This window comes from Rhagoletis zephyria, unplaced genomic scaffold (genome assembly GCF_001687245.7).
Source record: "Rhagoletis zephyria isolate East Lansing unplaced genomic scaffold, Rhagoletis_zephyria_1.1 Rzeph_scaffold_00147, whole genome shotgun sequence".
Taxonomy (NCBI): Eukaryota; Metazoa; Arthropoda; class Insecta; order Diptera; family Tephritidae; genus Rhagoletis; species Rhagoletis zephyria.
Window position 1 is genome coordinate 117,807 of NW_016157231.1, and position 20,794 is coordinate 138,600.

Genomic DNA, 20,794 nt, shown 5'->3' on the forward strand with positions numbered 1-20,794 from the left:
AGTCCATAACAATGCAGTTGTATTTTTTAATTTAGAATTCATACAACTTCCGAATGCGGGATTTCGCTGTAACATTCTACTTTGCGCCTCGGTCTGGCGCTGTTTGAGCTGTAGAACATCTCAAAGAAGCTTTCCGCTTTACCTTTTGTACCAAAAACTGCGATCTCCGTACGGATTTTGTAACATAACGCGACAAAATCTTCGGATCTCGCGAAAACGCACTGAGGACCTACCGAGCACTGTTTTTATCACTTTGACCATGCTAGCCCCCGCTCCCTGGTTTTCTCTTAACTGCCAGNACGTAAAGTCATTATAAACCATTTATGAGATAGAAAACGAAAAACGTGGAGCGCATGCAATACAAAGCATTAGATTTAATTGACAATAGTCAAACTACATTACATAGACCTAAAATTTCTACAGCGCAAGTACAAATTTGAGTTCGATTTTAAGCGATCGTTATTCATATACCCACATATGTTCATACATATATTACTTTTCACATCAATTCAAGTCTATTATGTGCGCCCCACGCTTTTCTCATAAATTGTTTATAATGACTCTAAAATTTCAAAAACAAAAGTTATCAAAACAAATTCTATGGGACTGAGAAATATAATTTTCTAATTTGTAGTTCATTTAAATAGCGTGGTATATTAAAAAGTTTTATTTAGTCTTGTCTGTATAAAATTTTGCAATAGATATTAAAATAATTCAACAATATTAATAGATTGGTGCACACACTTGCATATTCATATGTATGTGCATTAGGGTGGTCCAAAACAGTAAAGTTGGAATTTTAATGCTCTCACCCCCTAGGATTGTTCTATATCGAAAAAAGTATACCCCTATTTTTTATTTTGAAATCAAAAAATATTTAGAGGTCGCTCAAAGCGCTCAAGGTTTTCCATGTATTAGAGATCGCTTAAAGCGCCTAAAGTTTTCCATGTATTTTATATGGGAAAAAAAGAACTTTTCGTAGAAATGGTATAGAATTCATGAAAATCAATATTTTTCGATCGGAAAACTCTGGTTCTCTTCAGGAGACTTTCAATAAAAATACCCAATTGTTTATTTAACCATTTTTAAATACTAACGATTTTTTATTGGTCCGCCCATTGCATTTTTCGGGGTTTTTGGCGGGGCCTATAAATTATAGTTGCGATGAAAAAATGGTTAATTATTGGGAATCTCCTGCAGATAAACAGAGTTTTCCGATAGAAAAATATTGATTCTTAAGAATTCTNTACATAGACCTAAAATTTCTACAGCGCAAGTACAAATTTGAGTTCGATTTTAAGCGATCGTTATTCATATACCCACATATGTTCATACATATATTACTTTTCACATCAATTCAAGTCTATTATGTGCGCCCCACGCTTTTCTCATAAATTGTTTATAATGACTCTAAAATTTCAAAAACAAAAGTTATCAAAACAAATTCTATGGGACTGAGAAATATAATTTTCTAATTTGTAGTTCATTTAAATAGCGTGGTATATTAAAAAGTTTTATTTAGTCTTGTCTGTATAAAATTTTGCAATAGATATTAAAATAATTCAACAATATTAATAGATTGGTGCACACACTTGCATATTCATATGTATGTGCATTAGGGTGGTCCAAAACAGTAAAGTTGGAATTTTAATGCTCTCACCCCCTAGGATTGTTCTATATCGAAAAAAGTATACCCCTATTTTTTATTTTGAAATCAAAAAATATTTAGAGGTCGCTCAAAGCGCTCAAGGTTTTCCATGTATTAGAGATCGCTTAAAGCGCCTAAAGTTTTCCATGTATTTTATATGGGAAAAAAAGAACTTTTCGTAGAAATGGTATAGAATTCATGAAAATCAATATTTTTCGATCGGAAAACTCTGGTTCTCTTCAGGAGACTTTCAATAAAAATACCCAATTGTTTATTTAACCATTTTTAAATACTAACGATTTTTTATTGGTCCGCCCATTGCATTTTTCGGGGTTTTTGGCGGGGCCTATAAATTATAGTTGCGATGAAAAAATGGTTAATTATTGGGAATCTCCTGCAGATAAACAGAGTTTTCCGATAGAAAAATATTGATTCTTAAGAATTCTATACCATTTCTACGAAAAGTTCTTTTTTTCCCATATAAAATACATGGAAAACTTTAGGCGCTTTAAGCGATCTCTAAATATTTTTTGATTTCAAAATAAAAAAATAGGGATATATTTTTTCGGTATAGAACAATCCTAGGGGGTGAGAGCATAAAAATTCCGACTTTACTTTTTCACATGCATTTTTGGACCACCCTAATGTACATGCATACGAGCGCCAATTAATTTCATTTAATGAAATGGCGTGTCGTGCATTTCCTCTGTAGTGTATGTAGTGCGTATTTTTAGGCGCAATATTTAACTATTTGCGGCGAGCGACATCTACCTCTAGAGTCTTTCATATGATACATTCCGGTGATGTCGATGTCTAGACTTTTTTATAGGATCTTTGCAAAGCAAAGGTTTTATAGCTATAAATGATGTCGTGTGTCCAAACATTGCAAGTTGATAAAAGCGTTGTAAAACAGGCACATTCTCTGCCCTTTGAAGCTTTGTCAGGGGAGATAGTTGCCCTGAAAATCAGATGGTTGTTTAAAACGAAAATATTATAAAATACGTGAGCTAGACAACGACAAGGCAAAAACATGTCCTTTGATAGGGTTGAGTGTAATATCAAACACATTTTGCACCGGAGAAGGGCAACGATATCACCATTAATTTTGATGCACAATTACTAGCTATGATCCAATACTTTTCGTGTAAAATCCTGTAAAAGTGCCAAACAGCAAAATTACTCTCTGAAGTGAGAGTAAAAAGGGAATAACAACCAAAAAGTACAGGAACACAAAAAGGCATTTTTCCTGTAAAAACGTCAAACAGTTTTCTTTCAAATTAATAAAACAAACCGAACAAATGGAAAGCAATAAATTAAAAGTTGATTGCTAGCCAGCAACATTAAATCGCATACGAAGGGATAATATTTACGGTAATACTTTAATATTTTTCGCTACCAACTTGGCAACGTACAATTTTGGTTTACTTTTGTGTAACAGCTGATCACTTGACACTTTTCATGATTTTCGGGTGAAATCTTGAAAATTCATTCTCCAAAAATCGTTCTCATTTACAGGATTTTGGGGTACGGGAAAATTTTTTTTCGGCAAGTTCATGTAAAAACCTATAAGTTCATGGAGACCTGGATCAGAGCTACTCTTAGGGCATCTAGAGTATTTCTGCATCTAAAAGTAAGTTTGAAAAAAACCATAAATTATAATCGCGGTTAGGGCTTGATATGTCGACTTTCTCCGATGCTCTTCGTCGTTTGGAAATATGATACATTTGAAAATAGAAGATGTTTTTCCTAACCAAGATAAAACTTACATATATGCACATGAAGCTGGGTGGTGAAATGCCAACTGATGCCAAGTCCTTCTCCAACTGGTAGTTTTATATTCTGCCACCACCATCGGGTGCAGATTTGCAAATTTGTTAAACAGCTCCTGAATTTTTAAAAGTAAAATTGTCATTTGAGTACATTCTCTTATAAGATCCCTCTTTTGCAATATATCGACACTCTGATGTTGGGGAATGTACTCTGAATGTACTAGCAATATAGAAGTATTACGTATACGCATGTGTATGAATGTATAGTACTAGAGATACTAAATAAGTCTTTAGATTTCGCAGCATTATCGTCATTTGAGTCGCTTTGAAGTTTGCGTCGTAAGATTTTACACTTTTTTCTTAGCATTAATGTACTCAGAACGTTTTATTTACAGTAACCGGCCGTCTTCACCTGCTTGGAAATCTCGCTTGCGTTCTACTCTTTTTTTTCTGGCAAGCGAGATAGAGTTTGGTCGACTGGGCATTTGACTAAGAGGCACTTTTAAAATTCTTGAAGTTTGCAAACAATTTAATTTCTCATTTTAAATCCCAAACAACAATTTCGATTTTTTATTCTCAATTCTATATGATTTTAAAATGCAGGCAATCTTCAAAAAAATCATGGCCAACTATGTTTTTATCGTGCTTTTTCATTTGTAAAATGTCGCCAAACAAGAATGTTCGAGCCTTGCCTCATATTTTTTGCGGTCTGCACGCGCATTCGTTGCACAGTGTTTAGACTATATGGAGGCAGGTGGAAATAATAGTACACCTGCACCGATTTCACTTAAACTTGACATGTGCTCTAGTTTTACTTAGAAATAGAGAATTATGAAATTTTGTAAAGATGGAATAATTGCCACGCCCTCTACTCTTGTGGGCGGAAACATTAAATTTCATCCGATTTCGATGAAATTTAGTTTGTAGTCTTTATTTTATTAGAAAAGCCTAAATATAAAATATGGCGAAGACTGGATTACTATAACGTTCAAACTCAAAAAATGTGGGCCCAGTCATTAAATGTGATGGAATTTTGGGTAACTTTGTTTCCTGCTTTCCACTCTCAGAAAACAAAGGTTATACAATAAAATGACTTAGGTGTCAATACTCGCTTTTTTCCCAATATCTGGTGGGATTTTTTCATTGTCCGAAAAATTCTTTTCGCTAAATTATGCAAAAAGAAGCTAAAAATCAAAAATTAAGAAAATCAAAAATTACATATATTTGCAAAGTCGCGCGCAAAGATCAAATTATATATTCGAAAACTACATAAAATTCTTTAAAATATTAGTCTAATTTCAAGACCTGACGGACCGGTACTCACATTTTTTTTACTAATAATCTTTAGCATCTACATTTCAAAGTAAATTTTTTGGTAAGAAAATAGGAAAATACCAAATAAATGATAAATACCTTCACCTGAATATTCCACGACATTAAGATAATTAATTACAGTTGAAAAAGGAACACTTTCTGTAATGGGTTCAGCGCCAAATGCAACTAAACTGATTAGTCGGTATCGCGCCCATTCCCGTATTTTTTTGGAAATGTATCGTTCGTGAAGAAGGGGGTTGAGTAAATAATGTAAAATTTGGTACTTATGACTTTTACTATTCCCTCTCTAAGTCAAACCGGTTTTTTTTTACCAACCGTCACCATGACTTTTTTCTACCTGCCTCCATATAGTCGAAACACTGTGCGTCGTCATGCAAGCGATATCGTTGGAAAGGTAATTAAAATAACTTTCATTTCATATGCACATTTATATACCCTTGTGGTCAGCAGATTAAGTCAAGTGACATTTTGACTAGTTTTGGCTATTTTTTTTATTGTTTATTTAATGTTAATATTTTTTTATATAAAAGTCTAGTACTTTACCTAACCAGCGCCACATAAATCCGCATTTCCAACTTCGTACAAAAATTAAGAAAATTCAACAAACTTTAACATTTGCACCCGAAAAGTTTAAACTTTTTATTCAGAATTTATAGAAAAATGTTGGGTATGCAGTTTTGTAGCCCATTAAATAAGTGTAAATTTCAAGACGCTAGAAATCGCGTTGATTTTTAATTATTTTTTTGGATGCAGAACGCATTTTCTTCCATATAAAATATGGTCGACAATTTCGTTTGTATTGGAGAAAATGGCTAGCACCATCAGCAAAAAAAAATTATTACAAAATCAACGCGACTTTCTAGCGTCTTGAAATTTGCACTTTAACCTACTAAAATTTAATGAGCTATAAAACTGTAACTGCATAAAAAGTTTAAAATTTTTGGGTGCAAATGCTAAAGTTTGTTGAATTTTCATATTTTTTGTACGAAGTTTGAAATGTGCGATTTGTGTGCACTGTTTAGGTAAAGTGCTAAACTTTAATAAAAAATACAAACGTTAAATAAACAAAATAACAATAGCCAAAACTAGTAAAAATGTCACTTGACTCAATCAGCTGACCACAAGTGTATGTGACGTTCGATGCCAACCGGATCTGAGATATATCCAAAAATTGGCGCAATACAAAAAAACGTTTTAGGACTGAAAATGTTTGTACACTCTAGCACTTTTAAAGGTAGCGTGGCTATTTTTGGAAATTCAATATGGCGGCGTCAATAGAAGTGATGCAATTAATCAAACTCACGAACCGGCAAATAACATCATTACTAGTTTACAAAACCTAATAAATGAAATGAAAAGATGCTTTTTAAGCATTTTTGGGCTCGCTGAATACAAATTTGGTGTCGTATTTAAAAAATTTAAAATGTCGGATCCAAGTTGGACGATTTTTTTTCGAATTCACCATTTTTTGTTCAAAACTTGATACTCGGGGGTTTTTGGACTCACTGAATACAAATCTTGTGTAAAATTTCAAAATGGCGGATCCAAGATGGAGGAAGGTTTTTTTAAAATGCTACACTTTTGCTCGAAAGTGAATTTAAATCTGCTCACATATTTTAAAAATTCAAAAGGCCGGATCAAATATGGAGGATGTACAGGATTTTACAAAATAAATCGGTAAAACCCAACCAGAAATCGGTTTAATCATTTCTACATTGGCGCCCATCTCAGTGGCCGAATTATCACGCAATTATTTGGAAAGTGAACGAACCAGTGCGACGAAGTCCTCGACTAGACGGAATGGCGACACTAACTGCAGATCAGTTTGAGCGATTGATGCAGGCAGTGACGACATCCAACACGTGAATTGGGGCGGTTAGTAATTGAACTGCGCGCTAGCGGTGAACGTAATGCGTCAAAAGTGGAGGAATTCATCGCGGTGGTTTTAACACTTAGGGCTGGTTTCTCCAACTCAACTTAACTTAGTTTAGCCACTTTTTGGACTTAAGTCAAAAGTTAGCCTACGTTTTACACAGCTTATTCATGACTAAGTCAAGAAAATTGGCTTAACTAAGTTAAGTTGAGATGGAGAAACCAGCCCTTAAAGTGGTTGAAAATATCAATGATGTAGATGCCATTAATGGTATGCCAATGCTACTCGAAGGGGATGCCTCCGAGTGGTGGCGGCGTGTGAAGGTCAATGCTGTGACTTTTAGTGATGTGGTAAGGATGCTGCGGGAAGCTTTTTCGCATCCAAGACCTGCATGGCGCATTATGCAGACATCTGTGAGGGAAAACAACAGAAACATGAAGCTACGGACAATTTCATTCGTAAAAAGAGAGCACTCTTCGCCCACTTGTCCAGCCCCCCCAAGGAGAGTAAGCAGATTGATATTATGTTTTGCATGTTACATGCGCAAGTGCGTGACAAGATAGTGCGTTACAATATTGTCACATTTGGTGACCTTTTGCGAGATGCTCGAAAAGCGTAAAGTATGCTTTAAGCGAGGGCAGAGTAACAGTGAACACGAACACGGTTGAGCGCAAAAACCGAGATTTAAAAGACAATTGGCCGGTACCCGCAACTTGCCGTAGCCCCCTTATCACAGTGTAGTTTGGGCAAGACAATTGGCCGGCTGCATTGGATTTGAATGGTGTTCGGTACCACTGTTTCTAGTGCATTTTGGACAAGATAATTGGCCGGCTGCACTGGATTCAGCGTAATCATTTCTACAAGGACGACTGTCTTTAAATTTAACAATATGGCAAGAATTTAAAAAATTGCTGAATTTTCATGAAATTTGGTATTTAGAAGTTCTTAAGTTCGCTCATTACAAATTTCAAACTAGTTTTTGAAAATTCAAAATGCAGAATCCAATATGGCGTACGAAATTTCCAAAAACTCAAACCTTAATAACTTTATTTAAAAATGAGAAAACTAAGTTTTGGAAATGACGAATTTCGTATAAAATAAAAAAAATCTTAAAAAAACTGTTGGGGCCTAGATCAAATTTCTTGGCCTGAACATATAACAGACGGCCCCAACTAACCCTAGTTAAAGAGCTAAAAATAGTGTAAAGGCAGTAAAAAAATGTGAAAACATGACTTGGCTTTCGTAAAACAGACTTCTGCTTTTTTGTATGTTCAAATGATGAGTATATGTGTTTAAGTAGTACTCAAAAACATTGTCCAAATAGCTTGGTTTTGCCACAAGTTATTTTCTTAACATACTCAACCCCCTCCCCCTTAAAATGAGCTACATAATAAAATAAGTATGGTCACATGTACATAAATGGTTTCTTCTGGAAATTCCTAATTAAAAAAAAAAAAGAAAAATATTTACTATATTTCTCGCTGATATGCCAATATGGCAAGAATTTACAAAATTACTGAATTTTCATGAAATTTGGTATTTAGAAGTTCTTAAGTTCGCTCATTACAAATTTCAAACTAGTTTTTGAAAATTCAAAATGCAGAATCCAATATGGCGTACGAAATTTCCAAAAATTCAAACCTGAATAACTTTATTTAAAAATGAGAAAACTAAGTTTTGGAAATGACGAATTTCGTATAAAATAAAAAAATCTTAAAAAAACTGTTGGGGCCTAGATCAAATTTCTTGGCCTGAACATATAGCAGACGGCCCCAACTAACCCTAATTAAAGAGTTAAAAATAGTGTAAAGGCAGTAAATAAAATGTGAAAACATGACTTGGCTTTCGTAAAACAGACTTCTGCTTTTTTGTGTGTTCAAATGATGAGTATATGTGTTTAAGTAGTACTCAAAAACATTGTCCAAATATCTTGGTTTTGCCACAAGTTACTTTCTTAACATACTCAACCCCCTCCCCCTTAAAATGAGCTACATAATAAAATAAGTATGGTCACATGTACATAAATGGTTTCTTCTGGAAATTCCTAAATTAAAAAAAAAGAAGAATATTTACTATATTTCTCGCTGATATGCCTTGAGGAGAGATTTCTAAGCCAGTTAGTCGTCATAAAACACTTCATTTTCACTTGAGTATTCCCAAATTCTCCACCGATATTATTTATATTCAAAATGCAAATGCTGCTTTGTGACACATTTGCCAAAAATCGCTGGTAACTTCCTCAAAAGAATACGAATGTTTTTGAAAGCTCTATTCACTTTGAATAAACAATTTCGAAGTTTCAATTCGTAAATTCTCTCAAGGAAAAATTTTAGCTTTCGTAGTTTAGCATTTTAGCGATAGTGAAAGTTAGAATCCGGCTGCTGGTCCACACAGTTGGCTTTTTGATTTCGAAAAGAACTTCATCAACAAGAAACGCTATGTTTTCAGATCTAAATATTTTAGCATCCAAATTGCTTTCCATAATTCTCGTCTTTCTGTGATAAATAATTGCAAAAAAGACGCGTTTTTCTTCTAAGAGTTTCATGGAACTTTCGCAAATAGCAGCACAATTTTTTTTCAACATGGTTGACAACCGAAAAAGCTTTTATTTTGTAATAGCATGATAGCACAGAAAAAACCCGTTTTTCTTGAAGACGGCTAAAAACGGCGTGCTAAGTAAAATAAAATCAACTCATTACATCTTAATTTATCCATTTCCTTTTCCATTCCGTTTGTCGAAAGTTAACTAAATTGTAAAAGCTTACATAAAACCATAAATGGAAATAAATCAGAAAATTTTCGAGGTTATGCAAATAAGTCAGTTTTTTTGCAAACAAAAGATAAAAAGTCACTTATAGTTTTGTTTTCCATTTAAAATTTTCCTTTCATTGTTCGATCTTTACGAAAAAAAATGCACTTGAAAGTTATAAAATAAACCGGTTGCGCAAACAACGTGTCAATAACGTTTTGAAAGTGTAACTTTAGTTTATTGCTGTCTAACGGTGTTTTTTTTTTTATTTTACAAAAACAAAGTGAAGTTTATGTTATTTTGGTGTATTCCCTACAGAATGGTAACAAAAAATAATGTAATGCCCTTACAAAATTGGACTTTCGCACGGCCAAATGAATCATTTGATCTAATGTGGTATATAATAAATAAAATTTTTCCAAACAAATATATTTAGTGCGTTCCAGAACGTCTACGATTTGCAGGGTTTGCAGGAAGTCCAAAGTCGTTCGCGTACGCCACGTTCACATAAGGTTTATTAAAGGCGAAAACAGCTGCACCTGTAAAACCTGCAAATCCTGCAAATCGTGAAGTACGGGAACAGGCTAATTGTGTTACTCAACTGAAAATAGCAGTTGATTTGACAGTTGTCAACCGGAAAAGTTTGAATCTGATACAGAACTCGACATCAGTGAGCCTTAAAACATGATACGTTTAATTATTGGGAAATTTTCCTTATTTATAGAGATATTGACAGCTCCCTCGATAGCTGTAAACACTTAAGTTTTTAATTTGACACAAATTCATGACTAGCGTGTCTAAAACCCTTATCAGTAGCATCTTAAAAAATATTTGCTTATTTTTAGAAAAATTAACAATTTATTTGACGGCAATCAACTCTCAATTTGTGATCAGCATGTCTAAAAACCTAATCAGTGGCATTTTTGATAAGATTGTCTTGTTTTCAGAAAAATTAACAGTTTATTTGACGGCTGTCAACTCTCAAAGTTTTAATTTGACATAAAATTCGTGATCAGCATGTAAAAAATGTAATCAGTGGTATTTTCAAAAAGATTTTCTTAATTTCAAAGAAATTGGCTGTTGATTTGATAGCTGTCAACTGTCAAACTATAAATTTAGTCGCATATTCGGATTTAGCATTACAACAATACCACGATCCCGCAGTTTTATTTTAATCGTGGCAGCCCTTCTAAATTTTCCCGTAAAACATGGCTTTTCCGACTACTGTGCGACGGTAGATATCATACAGACCTGTTAAATTTCGAGTACAATTCCTACTCAATACAATTACTTCATAAAGTATTTGTAATGAATTAGTAATCGTTTTTCAGCTGAAATGCAATTACAACTCGAGTACAAGTACTTGTAATTGAATAGTACTTGGAATTACCATCAATTCCCAAAAGTAATTGAAAGGAGTTGAAAGTAGTTGAAAAAGTAGTTGAAGTACTTTTTCCAATTACTTTCAATTACTTTCAAGTACTTGATACAATTTTTATTTATTTCAAATATTTTTGTATTTTTATATATTTAATTTCATTTTACATACATATATAAATATATTTCAATTATTCTGCTTATTTCATAAATAAATAGATAATTTAATTTTTTAATCTAGTTATTTACTTCACACTCTGTTATCGATTGTGAACGATTTTTCTACAGCTGATCAATATTGTTTTTGCACAAAGCACATACGATAAAAGAGTCTACGTGGTCTTACAAGTGCAAGTGAATTTGTTGTGCGTTTTGTTAATTATCCGCGTTGCTTTATTTGTATAATATTATTAATTTTTGTTATTAATTGCAGTGTTAATATATAAATATTGGTAAGTACATAATTTGATTTTATATATAATAGAATATAATTCGTTTTTTGACGGGAGTTATACACATGTGTGTACATGTGTTTTGTTATTGTAATTACTAATAACACAACATGTGTTGTGTGAATGAATTTCGTCATACAGGCAAGAAAATAATTTTACGTGCACATATTTTTTGTGGTTATGTTTGTTTTTAATGATCATATGTAAAGTACATACATATATTCAACTGCAAGAGATGTGCATATGTAAAGCATATATATTCATACTAAAAAACATTAGTTAAATTGACCGTTTTCTTCTCCATATAGTAAAATGAGTAATATTTTTGATGAGGGTGACTTTTCGGCTGATGACAACGTTGCGGATCCCGACTTTATAGCAGAAAAGCCATCGCGTAAGCGAAGATTGCATCTGGACGAACCTTCTCCATCCAAAGTGGCACGGGTCAACGCCATACCGTCCAGCAACATTTTTTGCTCCGAATTTTATACGGATGTGAAACAAGTTTGTTCTTATGTTTGTGAAGTGCTGTATTGTGTGTTGCGTTTATGTATTTTTAATAACAAAATTATTTTTTAGTAGAGGTAATAACAATGTTGTGTTCAATAATTTAAGTAGAATCAAAGTTCACAAATTAATTAGATAAAACTATTATTCAAGGTTGAAATTTCTGGCAAAGTCTCAGTGGAAGCGAAGTGTTCTGCCTCTGGTTGTGGACGTATCATAAAGGGGGCCGGGGGAGTTACCTCCAATTTCATCAAACATTTGAGACGAAGACATAGCGAATTATTTGAGAAGTATAAGGTTGTGAAGGTAAATATTATACAGAAATTAAATTTATAAAGCAATATTAAATAACAATCAATATTTCAGACTGTCAAATCAGATATTCAAACCGCACAACAGAAGTTTGAAAAAAAACTTCTTTTCGCTATTGTTGATTGCAGTCTGCCTGTTTCACTTTTTGAACGTCGCTCTTTCCGAGAGTCATATGAAATGACTGGACTTAAAGTTCCCAGCAGGCAGACAGCCATGATGATATTGGAGGACCAATATAATAGCATGTTGGAGAAAATACGAGCTGATATCTCATCAGCTAAGTATTTTTGTACAACGGCCGACATATGGTCGGGTAAAATAAATTAAAATATGTTTTCATACCTCAGGGAAAGAAGTATATGCGCATTATTGTTTTACGCGATTTCTTTTCTCTCAAAAAGCATATTGAAATTGAGAAGCTTTGTTTTTTGTTATCTTTTATTACTACTATTGAAATAAATTACATTGATAAGTTTCAATTCATTTGCAATAGTTTTAAATATATACTGGCTATGTAAGTAGAAACATTTTTGCATAAAATGGTTTTTCTAGATGGCGCCAAGGTCGAGTTATTTCGAAAACCCGTATTTATGGTCCGATTTGGTTCGAATTTGGCGTATGAAACATAATAAATAATAGATTTCCAAAAAAATTTACCTGAATTGGCGCTGAAGTCAAAATATAAAGTATATTCGACATAAAATGCATGTTTATTTGCATTAAAAATTCAATGAAAAGCAATATTAACAAAAATATAACGATGGAAATTTATGTCACGTGACGCCACTTCACGTGACGTTTCACACTTGGGGTTGCAAAAGAAAATTGAAACAAGTTGCATTAATTCAAAAAACTCTAAATACAACTAGAATTACTCCAAATCATATTAAAACAAGTTTCATGAAAATAGCCATCCAAAATTCGCAGAGTTTTGCGATTTTGTAAGAAAAGAAAAAATCAACTTCCATTTTTTGTCACGTAACGTACCTCTCTTTAATTGCGTATATTTAACGACCATGCGTTTCGATTGTTTTCGTTTTTCGGTCAAATATAGAGCTAATTAGGTGCTATACAAGAGCCCAAAAAAAATAAAAGAAAACACATGTTTTTCCTTGTTTGTATCTCATTGAAATCGTACGACTGTCACGTGCGCCACCATGGAAATGCCCATATGTAAAATGAAATTAAATAAATAAAAATACAAAAATATTAGAAATATATAAAAATGGTATCAAGTACTTGAAAGTAATTGGAAAAAGTACTTCAACTACTTTTTCAACTACNCCCACCATCGAAATGCCCATATGAAATGAAATTAAATAAATAAAAATACAAAAATATTAGAAATATATAAAAATGGTATCAAGTACTTGAAAGTAATTGGAAAAAGTACTTCAACTACTTTTTCAACTACTTTCAACTCCTTTCAATTACTTTTGGTAATTGAGGGTAATTCCAAGTACTATTCAATTACAAGTACTTGTACTCGAGTAGTAATTGATAAAAGGTAATTGTACTTGAAAATAATGGATTACATTACATTAAACCCAAAGCATTTAAATTACTACTCATTACAATTAGTAATCATTACTTAACAGGTCTGATATCATAGCAAAGAACATAGAATTTGCGAAACTAGTCTAGACATCAACCTTATCGGTAGATATCACAGCAAAAACTGTTGACAAACTAATACCTTGTTTATACCTACGCAAGAACCGCATTAACAAAAAGTTGATTTGACTCAACACATATTTCTTTCAAGTATTTATACCTCGGTCTTTATTGCGCACTCGATGAAGCCGTATTCAAAAGCAAACCAAATCTGCTGTTTTTATACGACATTTCTTTAATAACTATCTTGCGCGGTTGACCGAAATGGAAGCGAACAATTTATAGTACTAATAATTCAAATTTAAAAGGGGATGTATAAAGAAAGCCAGCCTTTTTTCACTTCGCGTCAAATTAATGATGCGTTTATACCTGTTTTCTAACCGATGTGAGAATTAAAAAACCGATTTGAAAACAAATTCGGGTCAATACACTTTTGAATTTCTGAGCGTATTGAAATTTGGTTTATGCATACTTTTTTAATCACGGCGTAGTGGGTTAAAGCGCTTTATATGTCGGTATAAACAATGTATAAGTTGGCACAATTGTGTTATTCTACTTGACGAAAGTGAAAACTGAAACTCCATTATGTTGCTAGAACAAATAATCAGCCCTATTCTGCATTTCGACTCGAATAGAAATTCTCTCCGTTTGGCACCTTTGGTATTCCTCGTTCCGTTTCGCTTCGATCAATCTTTGAAATTTACGATTATACGTATTCTACATTTCGATCGTAGTTCCGTTTTTCTAAGTTGCAAATTTGTTGACGGAGAACGTTTCGATTGTTATATTCGTGGTTTTAAATAATAAAATTTTTAAAAAAAAAATTTAAATATACTGTGCATGTTTGTAAAAGTCATCATAAATGATTTTTCTCGATTTCTGTGTTTTCGCGAGCAGCAATACGGGCAATACGACAAATTGGCTCAAATAGTGGCAACCAAAAGGGCTATTGCGAGGGATTTTCAAAGAGGAAGTCCAGGTGTTTTTGTTTTCATTATCTATAAATAAAACTGTGAATTGCACTGAATACATTTTATTATCTTATATATAAAAATAAGTGCACGTTTTTGGTGTGACCTCATAACTTGAGAACGGCTTCACCGAATTCAACCAAATTTATGTGGCATATTCGATCTATCATGCAGATATTTTATGTGGAGTTTGCCCAAATTTGGAAAGGGGGCGTGGCATATGTATCTTTTGTACAAAAATAAGTACATGTTTTTGGTGTGAGCTTATAACTTGAGAACAGCTTCACCGAATTCAACCAAATTTATACAGCATATTCAGGCTATCATGCAGATGGTTTATGTGAAGTTTGCCCTAATTCGTAAAAGGGGGTGTGGCACCTCTCATACTAACTAAAATTTTTATGTTGTATATCTCTTGAAATATTTGTGGTAGAGTACTGGAAATTGGTATAGAGGTATATCAAATAATTCCATACTCATGGAGAAAAATGGGCGGTATTGGAAAAGAGGGCGTGGCATACGGCATAGTCGGGCTATTATGCAGATGGTTTGTGCTAAGTTTCCTGGAATTCGGAAAAGGGGGCGTGGCACCACCACCGGTATTGGAAAAGGGGGCGTGGCACCTCCCATCTTAAATAAAAAAAAGTGCACGAATTCTACCAAAATTAAACGGTATATTCGGACTATCATGCAGATGGGTTATGTGAAGTGTGCCCGAATTCGGTCAAGCGGTTCATGATATATGACAGTTTATGTCTGTCACATGAACCACGTATATGGTACAACAGCAGATATATGAAAATCGAAAACATAGTGAAAAATTGTTGCTATGATGTGCTGTGTTTATCTTTTCTTCGGATAAATTAAGTCAAGTATAAACATGACTGCAGTATAGTAAAAAAAAAATTTCATATAGAAAAATTCCAGGATTTTTCAAATTTTTTTTTTTCAATATTTGGTGTAGAGAAGCACACCGGGGTACCGCTAGTTTTTATATAAAATTTATAGACACATGTACATATCTCTTCTTCTTCTTCTTCTTTTTTGGCACTGTAACCGCCTAAGCGATTTTGGCCGAGCACAGCAAAGCACGCCAGTCGTTTCATATCTGTGCCAACTGACGCAAATTGGAAACGCCAAGTGAAGCCAAGTCCTTCTCCACCTGATCTTTCCATCGCAGTGGGGGCCTCCCCCTTCCTCTGCTGCCGCCAGCGGGTCCCGAGTTGAATACTTTCAGAGCTGCAGCGTCGGAGTCCATTCGAACGCAATATGTCCATGTCGTAGCAAAGCTCATTGTTCAATAGTCTGCGGTACTCGCCGTCGCCAACGCGTAAAGGCCCGTAAATCTTCCGCAAAATCTTTCTCTCGAACATACCAAGAGCCGCCTCATCGGATGTTGTCATTATCCATGCTTCTGCGCCATATACAGCACGGGCATGATGAGCGACTTATAGAGCGTGGTTTTCGTACGACGAGAGCGGACTTTACTCCTGAATTGCCTACTTAGTTCAAAGTAGCACTTGTTGGTAAGAGTGATTCTGCGTTGGATTTCAATGCTGACATTATTATCGGTGTTAATACTGGTTCCCAAGTAAACGAAATTCTTTGCTTTCTCGAAATTGTAACTGTCAACAGTGACGTGGTGCCAAGGCGCCAATGTGCTGACTGTTTGTTTGATGACAGAAGATACTTCGTCTTGTCCTCGTTTACCACCAGACCCATTCGCCTTGCTTCCTTATCCAACTTCGAAAAGTCTGAAACCCCGTTTGGTAGCGAACGGCTCGGAGAGGGCTTTTCCAATTCTGACGGAGCTGGTGGTATTGCTCAACGTCATTTTACACAGCCGTATGAGTTTTGAGGGGATGCCAAATTCAGACATAGCGGCGTATAGGCAACTCCTTTTAGTGCTGTCAAAAGCGGCTTTAAAGTCAACAAATAGGTGGTGAGTGTCGATCTTTTTTTCGCGGGTCTTTTCCAATATTTGGCGTATTGTGAATACCTGGTCTATGGTGGATTTGCCAGGTCTAAAGCCACACTGATAAGGCCCAATCAGTTCATTGACGGTGGGCTTCAGTCTTTCACACAATACGCTCGATAAGACCTTGTAACCTATGCTTAGAAGGCTGATCCCGCGGTAGTTGGCGCGAATGGCGGGGTCACCTTTCTTGTGGATTGGGCAGAGCACACTTAAATTCCAGTCGTCGGGCATGCGTTCATCTGACCATATTCTGCACAAGAGTTGATGCATGCACCTTATCAACTCCTCGCCGCCGTACTTGAATAGCTCAGCTGGCAGGCTGTCAGCTCCAGCGGCTTTGTTGTTTTTCAGCCGCGTTATTGCTATACGTACCTCGTCATAGTCAGGCGGTGGAACGTCGACTCCGTCATCATCGACTGCGGGCTCGGGTTCTTCTTCTCCATAACTTTCCGTGCTGCTACCATTTAATAGGGCGGCAGTGTTCCCTCCATAATTTAAGTACGCTCTGGGCATGGTTACTAGGTTGCCATTGTTGTTCTTACAGGAGTACGCCCTGGTCTTGAAACCTTCCGTAAGTCGCCTAACTCTCTTTTCTAAAATTTTCGGGCATTCTTCCTGTCGGCCATCATTTCAAGCTCTTCGCACTCACGTATTTCGGCCTCTCTCTTCTTATTGCGGCAAATATGTCTCGCTTCCCTCTTCAGAATCCTTATAGCGGTCCCACATAGTGCGCATTGCGCCCGATCGCAGCATGGCCCTGTAGGCGGCATCTTTTTCTCTGCAGCTTCCTGACACTCCTCATCGTACCAGTTGTTCTTTCGGGCTCGCTGAAATCCGACTACTTCTTCGGCGGCGGTACTTAATGAGCGGGAAATGTGGTTCCACTGCTCGCATATGTCGGTTTGTTGAAGAGTGCTCTCTGAGAGCAGGTGTGAGAGTCGAGTAGCGAAAGCGCTGGCTGTCTGTTGTGATTGCAGCTTTTCGACGTTAAGCTTTCCTTGCATATTTGGGCGCACATTTTTTGCTGCACATAGGCGGGTGCGTATCTTGGCTGCAACAAGATAGTGGTCCGAGTCGATGTTTGGGCCTCGGAGTGTGCGTACGTCTAAAACACTGGAAGCGTGCCTTCCGTCTATCACAACATGATCGATTTGGTTTCTCGTTTTTCGATCCGGAGACAGCCAGGTAGCTTGATGGATCTTTTTATGCTTGAACCTAGTACTGCATACTACCATGTTTCGGGCCCCGGCGAAGTCGATCAGCCTCAATCCGTTGTCGGACGTTTCGTCGTGGAGGCTGAATTTTCCGACGGTGGTTCCAAAGATCCCTTCTTTGCCCACCCTGGCATTGAAGTCGCCAAGCACGATTTTGATATCATGACGGGGGCAGCGCTCGTACGTGCGCTCCAAGCGCTCATAGAAGAGATCCTTGGATGCCTCATCCTTCTCTCATGTCGGGGCATGGGCACAGATGAGCCAGATGTTGAAGAATCTCGCTTTGATGCGGATTGTGGCTAGACGCTCGTCCACCGGGGTGAACGACAGTACTCGGCGACGGAGTCTCTCTCCCACCACAAATCCAACTCCGAATTTACGCTCCTTTACCTGGTAGCTGTAGTAGACGCGGCAAGGCCCGAGACATTCCTTGCCTTGCCCCGTCCAACGCATTTCCTGGACGGCGGTGATGTCAGCTTTTGTCCTTACGAGAACATCAACCAGCCGGGCAGAGTCGCCTTCCCCATTAAGGGTAGGGACATTCCAGGTGCATGCACTCAAATCGTAGTCCTTTAAACGTTTGCCGTGGTCGTCATCATAAGGGAGGGGGCTCATCCGAGGCTTTGCCTTGCTTGTTCACTGGAAGTGGGTTTTACGTGGCGGGTCGCAAACCCAGCGCACAACCCATTGCTGGGGTGGTTTCGCACCCAAATACACGTTTATATAGCGAGCCGCTTGCTCCAAGCAGACACCCGCTTGCAGCCACACCTACTGGTGAACAGACGCTGCACCCTTACACCGAATAAGTCGAAGTGGCCCCACCTCTCTATCTGCCGTGACCCAAGGCTCCACTCGGATTGGTTACCGCATCTCGCACATGGGTTGCTCACGTTGCCCAGAATAACACAAATGCAATTTTATTTTTAAATTACAATAATGTTATATATTTAGTTATTTTAAAATATTTACAAATTTTAACTTCATAAGCTGCTATAGTTTAGTGGCAAATATTTCGTTTGTTTTGTTTCGATTTCACACATTCCTAGGCAACCAGCTGATTTCGAANATAACACAAATGCAATTTTATTTTTAAATTACAATAATGTTATATATTTAGTTATTTTAAAATATTTACAAATTTTAACTTCATAAGCTGCTATAGTTTAGTGGCAAATATTTCGTTTGTTTTGTTTCGATTTCACACATTCCTAGGCAACCAGCTGATTTCGAAGATGTTTTCGCCCATTCTCTTCTTCTTTCGATTCGATGTAACTCAGAATACCAAATTACGATTGTTGCGGAGCGGAATGCGGGAATGTAAACGAAATGCAGAATAGGGCTGAATACATCTAGACATCTACTTCGCCCGAAGTAGTCAAATATTTAATAATCGCATTATTACTGCGTCTAAAAATATGCACTACGCTGCAGCTGAACTGGACGACACGCCATTTCTTTAGATGAAATTAGTTGCTGCTCATCCACGGTTGCCACCAACCAAAATCTAAAAAAACAACCAAACTAAAAAAAACACCAACTTTGTTCTTCGCGTATTTAGTACAAGCAGCAAAACTTATTACAAGCAATCAAAAATGATTGAAATGCAAATTCATATTGCATCTAACAACTAGTGCGCTCAATCACATATTCAGCCTTACCCTGAGTTTAATTTTCCTCGAACTTTGGGCGGCCTCTGTGGTGTAGTGGTCAGAGCAATATCGAAAAAATGTAGAAAAAAGTTTTTTTCTTAACAGCGGTCGCTTCCCGGCAGGCAATGGCAAACCTCCGAGTGTATTTCTGCAATGAGAACCCGCTTCTCACAAAAATACAATCACCGTTCGGAGTCGGCGTAAAACTGTAGGTCCCTTCCCTTTGTGTGACAACATCAAGGCGCAAGCCACAAATCGGAGGAGAAGCTCGTCCAAACACTAACATATGGGTGATTCCATACAGCCGTACGCGACATTCGTACGCTTATAGAGTAACGTAAATCTATCAAAAATAGAAGTTACTGAAAAAAAAAGATTACGGTTATGTTGCAACCAAAGGGTACTATGTTTGAGAAAAAAATAAGCAGCCTCGAAACTTTGGTGTGGAAAATATCCGCTCCAAACCAGGTGATAACGTACGCGACAAAAAAAGAAGTGGTTTTAAGGCAAGAATGATAGAATACAAGATTGCGCATTCCTGCGGGTGATGACGTCAAGATAGCAACGAATAGGAAAGAGTAGTTGGAGATGGAGGAGAGAAAGAGTGTTAACTGGCAAACCATGGAGCTCGCCATATTTACATACATATAAACATCTCTGCATACATACAAACAGTTTGCTAAAATGACGTCACACGAACAACTGATTCTGTCAAATTCGCCAAGAACAAAGTAGCGGCACTGCTGATTGCGCCACCTCTGTCTCCCTACATCGTGGTTTTAAGGCACATATACATATATGCGAAAGTCTGCGAATCATGAGTTTTTCTTTTCTTTAAAAATTCCCAAACTAAGCTAAGTAATGTACCTTTACAATCCTTCCATTTTTTGATAGAAATTATCTCTGGCTAGTTTTTATTAAAAAAAATTATAATAACGTACTCGACATAACGTACGCGACAGATTTTTCCCCCATACAATATTTTTACTAGTAACACATACTAAATTAAATTTTTTCAGTTCTTCTCTCCACCGTTTCGCGTTTTCAAAACCTTTTTCCGCCATCTGAATACGAAATTTAAAGTTATAAAGCCGTTTGAATTCATTTGCTTGCATTTTCGGTTTACATTTTCATGGAAACACGCATATACATATGCGAAAGTCTGCGAATCATGGGAGTTATTCTTTTCTTTAAAAATTCCTAAGCTAAGCTAAATAATGTACCTTTACAATCCTTTCATATTTTAAGAGAAATTATCTCTGTCTAGGTTTATATTAAAAAAGAAAAACAATAACGTACGCGACATAACGTACGCGACAATTTTTCTCGTAAGTAACAAAATGTAT

The 20,794-nt window shown here is 36.1% G+C and overlaps 2 protein-coding genes across 2 annotated transcripts in view; both read left to right on the forward strand.

Annotated features, from left to right (window-relative positions):
- Nucleotides 1-20,794, forward strand: part of LOC108382429 (PI-PLC X domain-containing protein 3) — a 166,907-nt gene that overhangs the window by 95,114 nt on the left and 50,999 nt on the right. The gene's annotated exons all lie outside the window — the stretch shown is intronic.
- Nucleotides 11,266-12,417, forward strand: LOC108382438 (uncharacterized). Its single transcript, XM_017638814.1, has 3 exons — nt 11,266-11,707; nt 11,864-12,016; nt 12,077-12,417. The coding sequence occupies exons 1-3, from the start codon at nt 11,516-11,518 to the stop codon at nt 12,347-12,349; spliced, it is 618 nt and encodes a 205-aa protein (XP_017494303.1). The 5' UTR covers nt 11,266-11,515; the 3' UTR covers nt 12,350-12,417.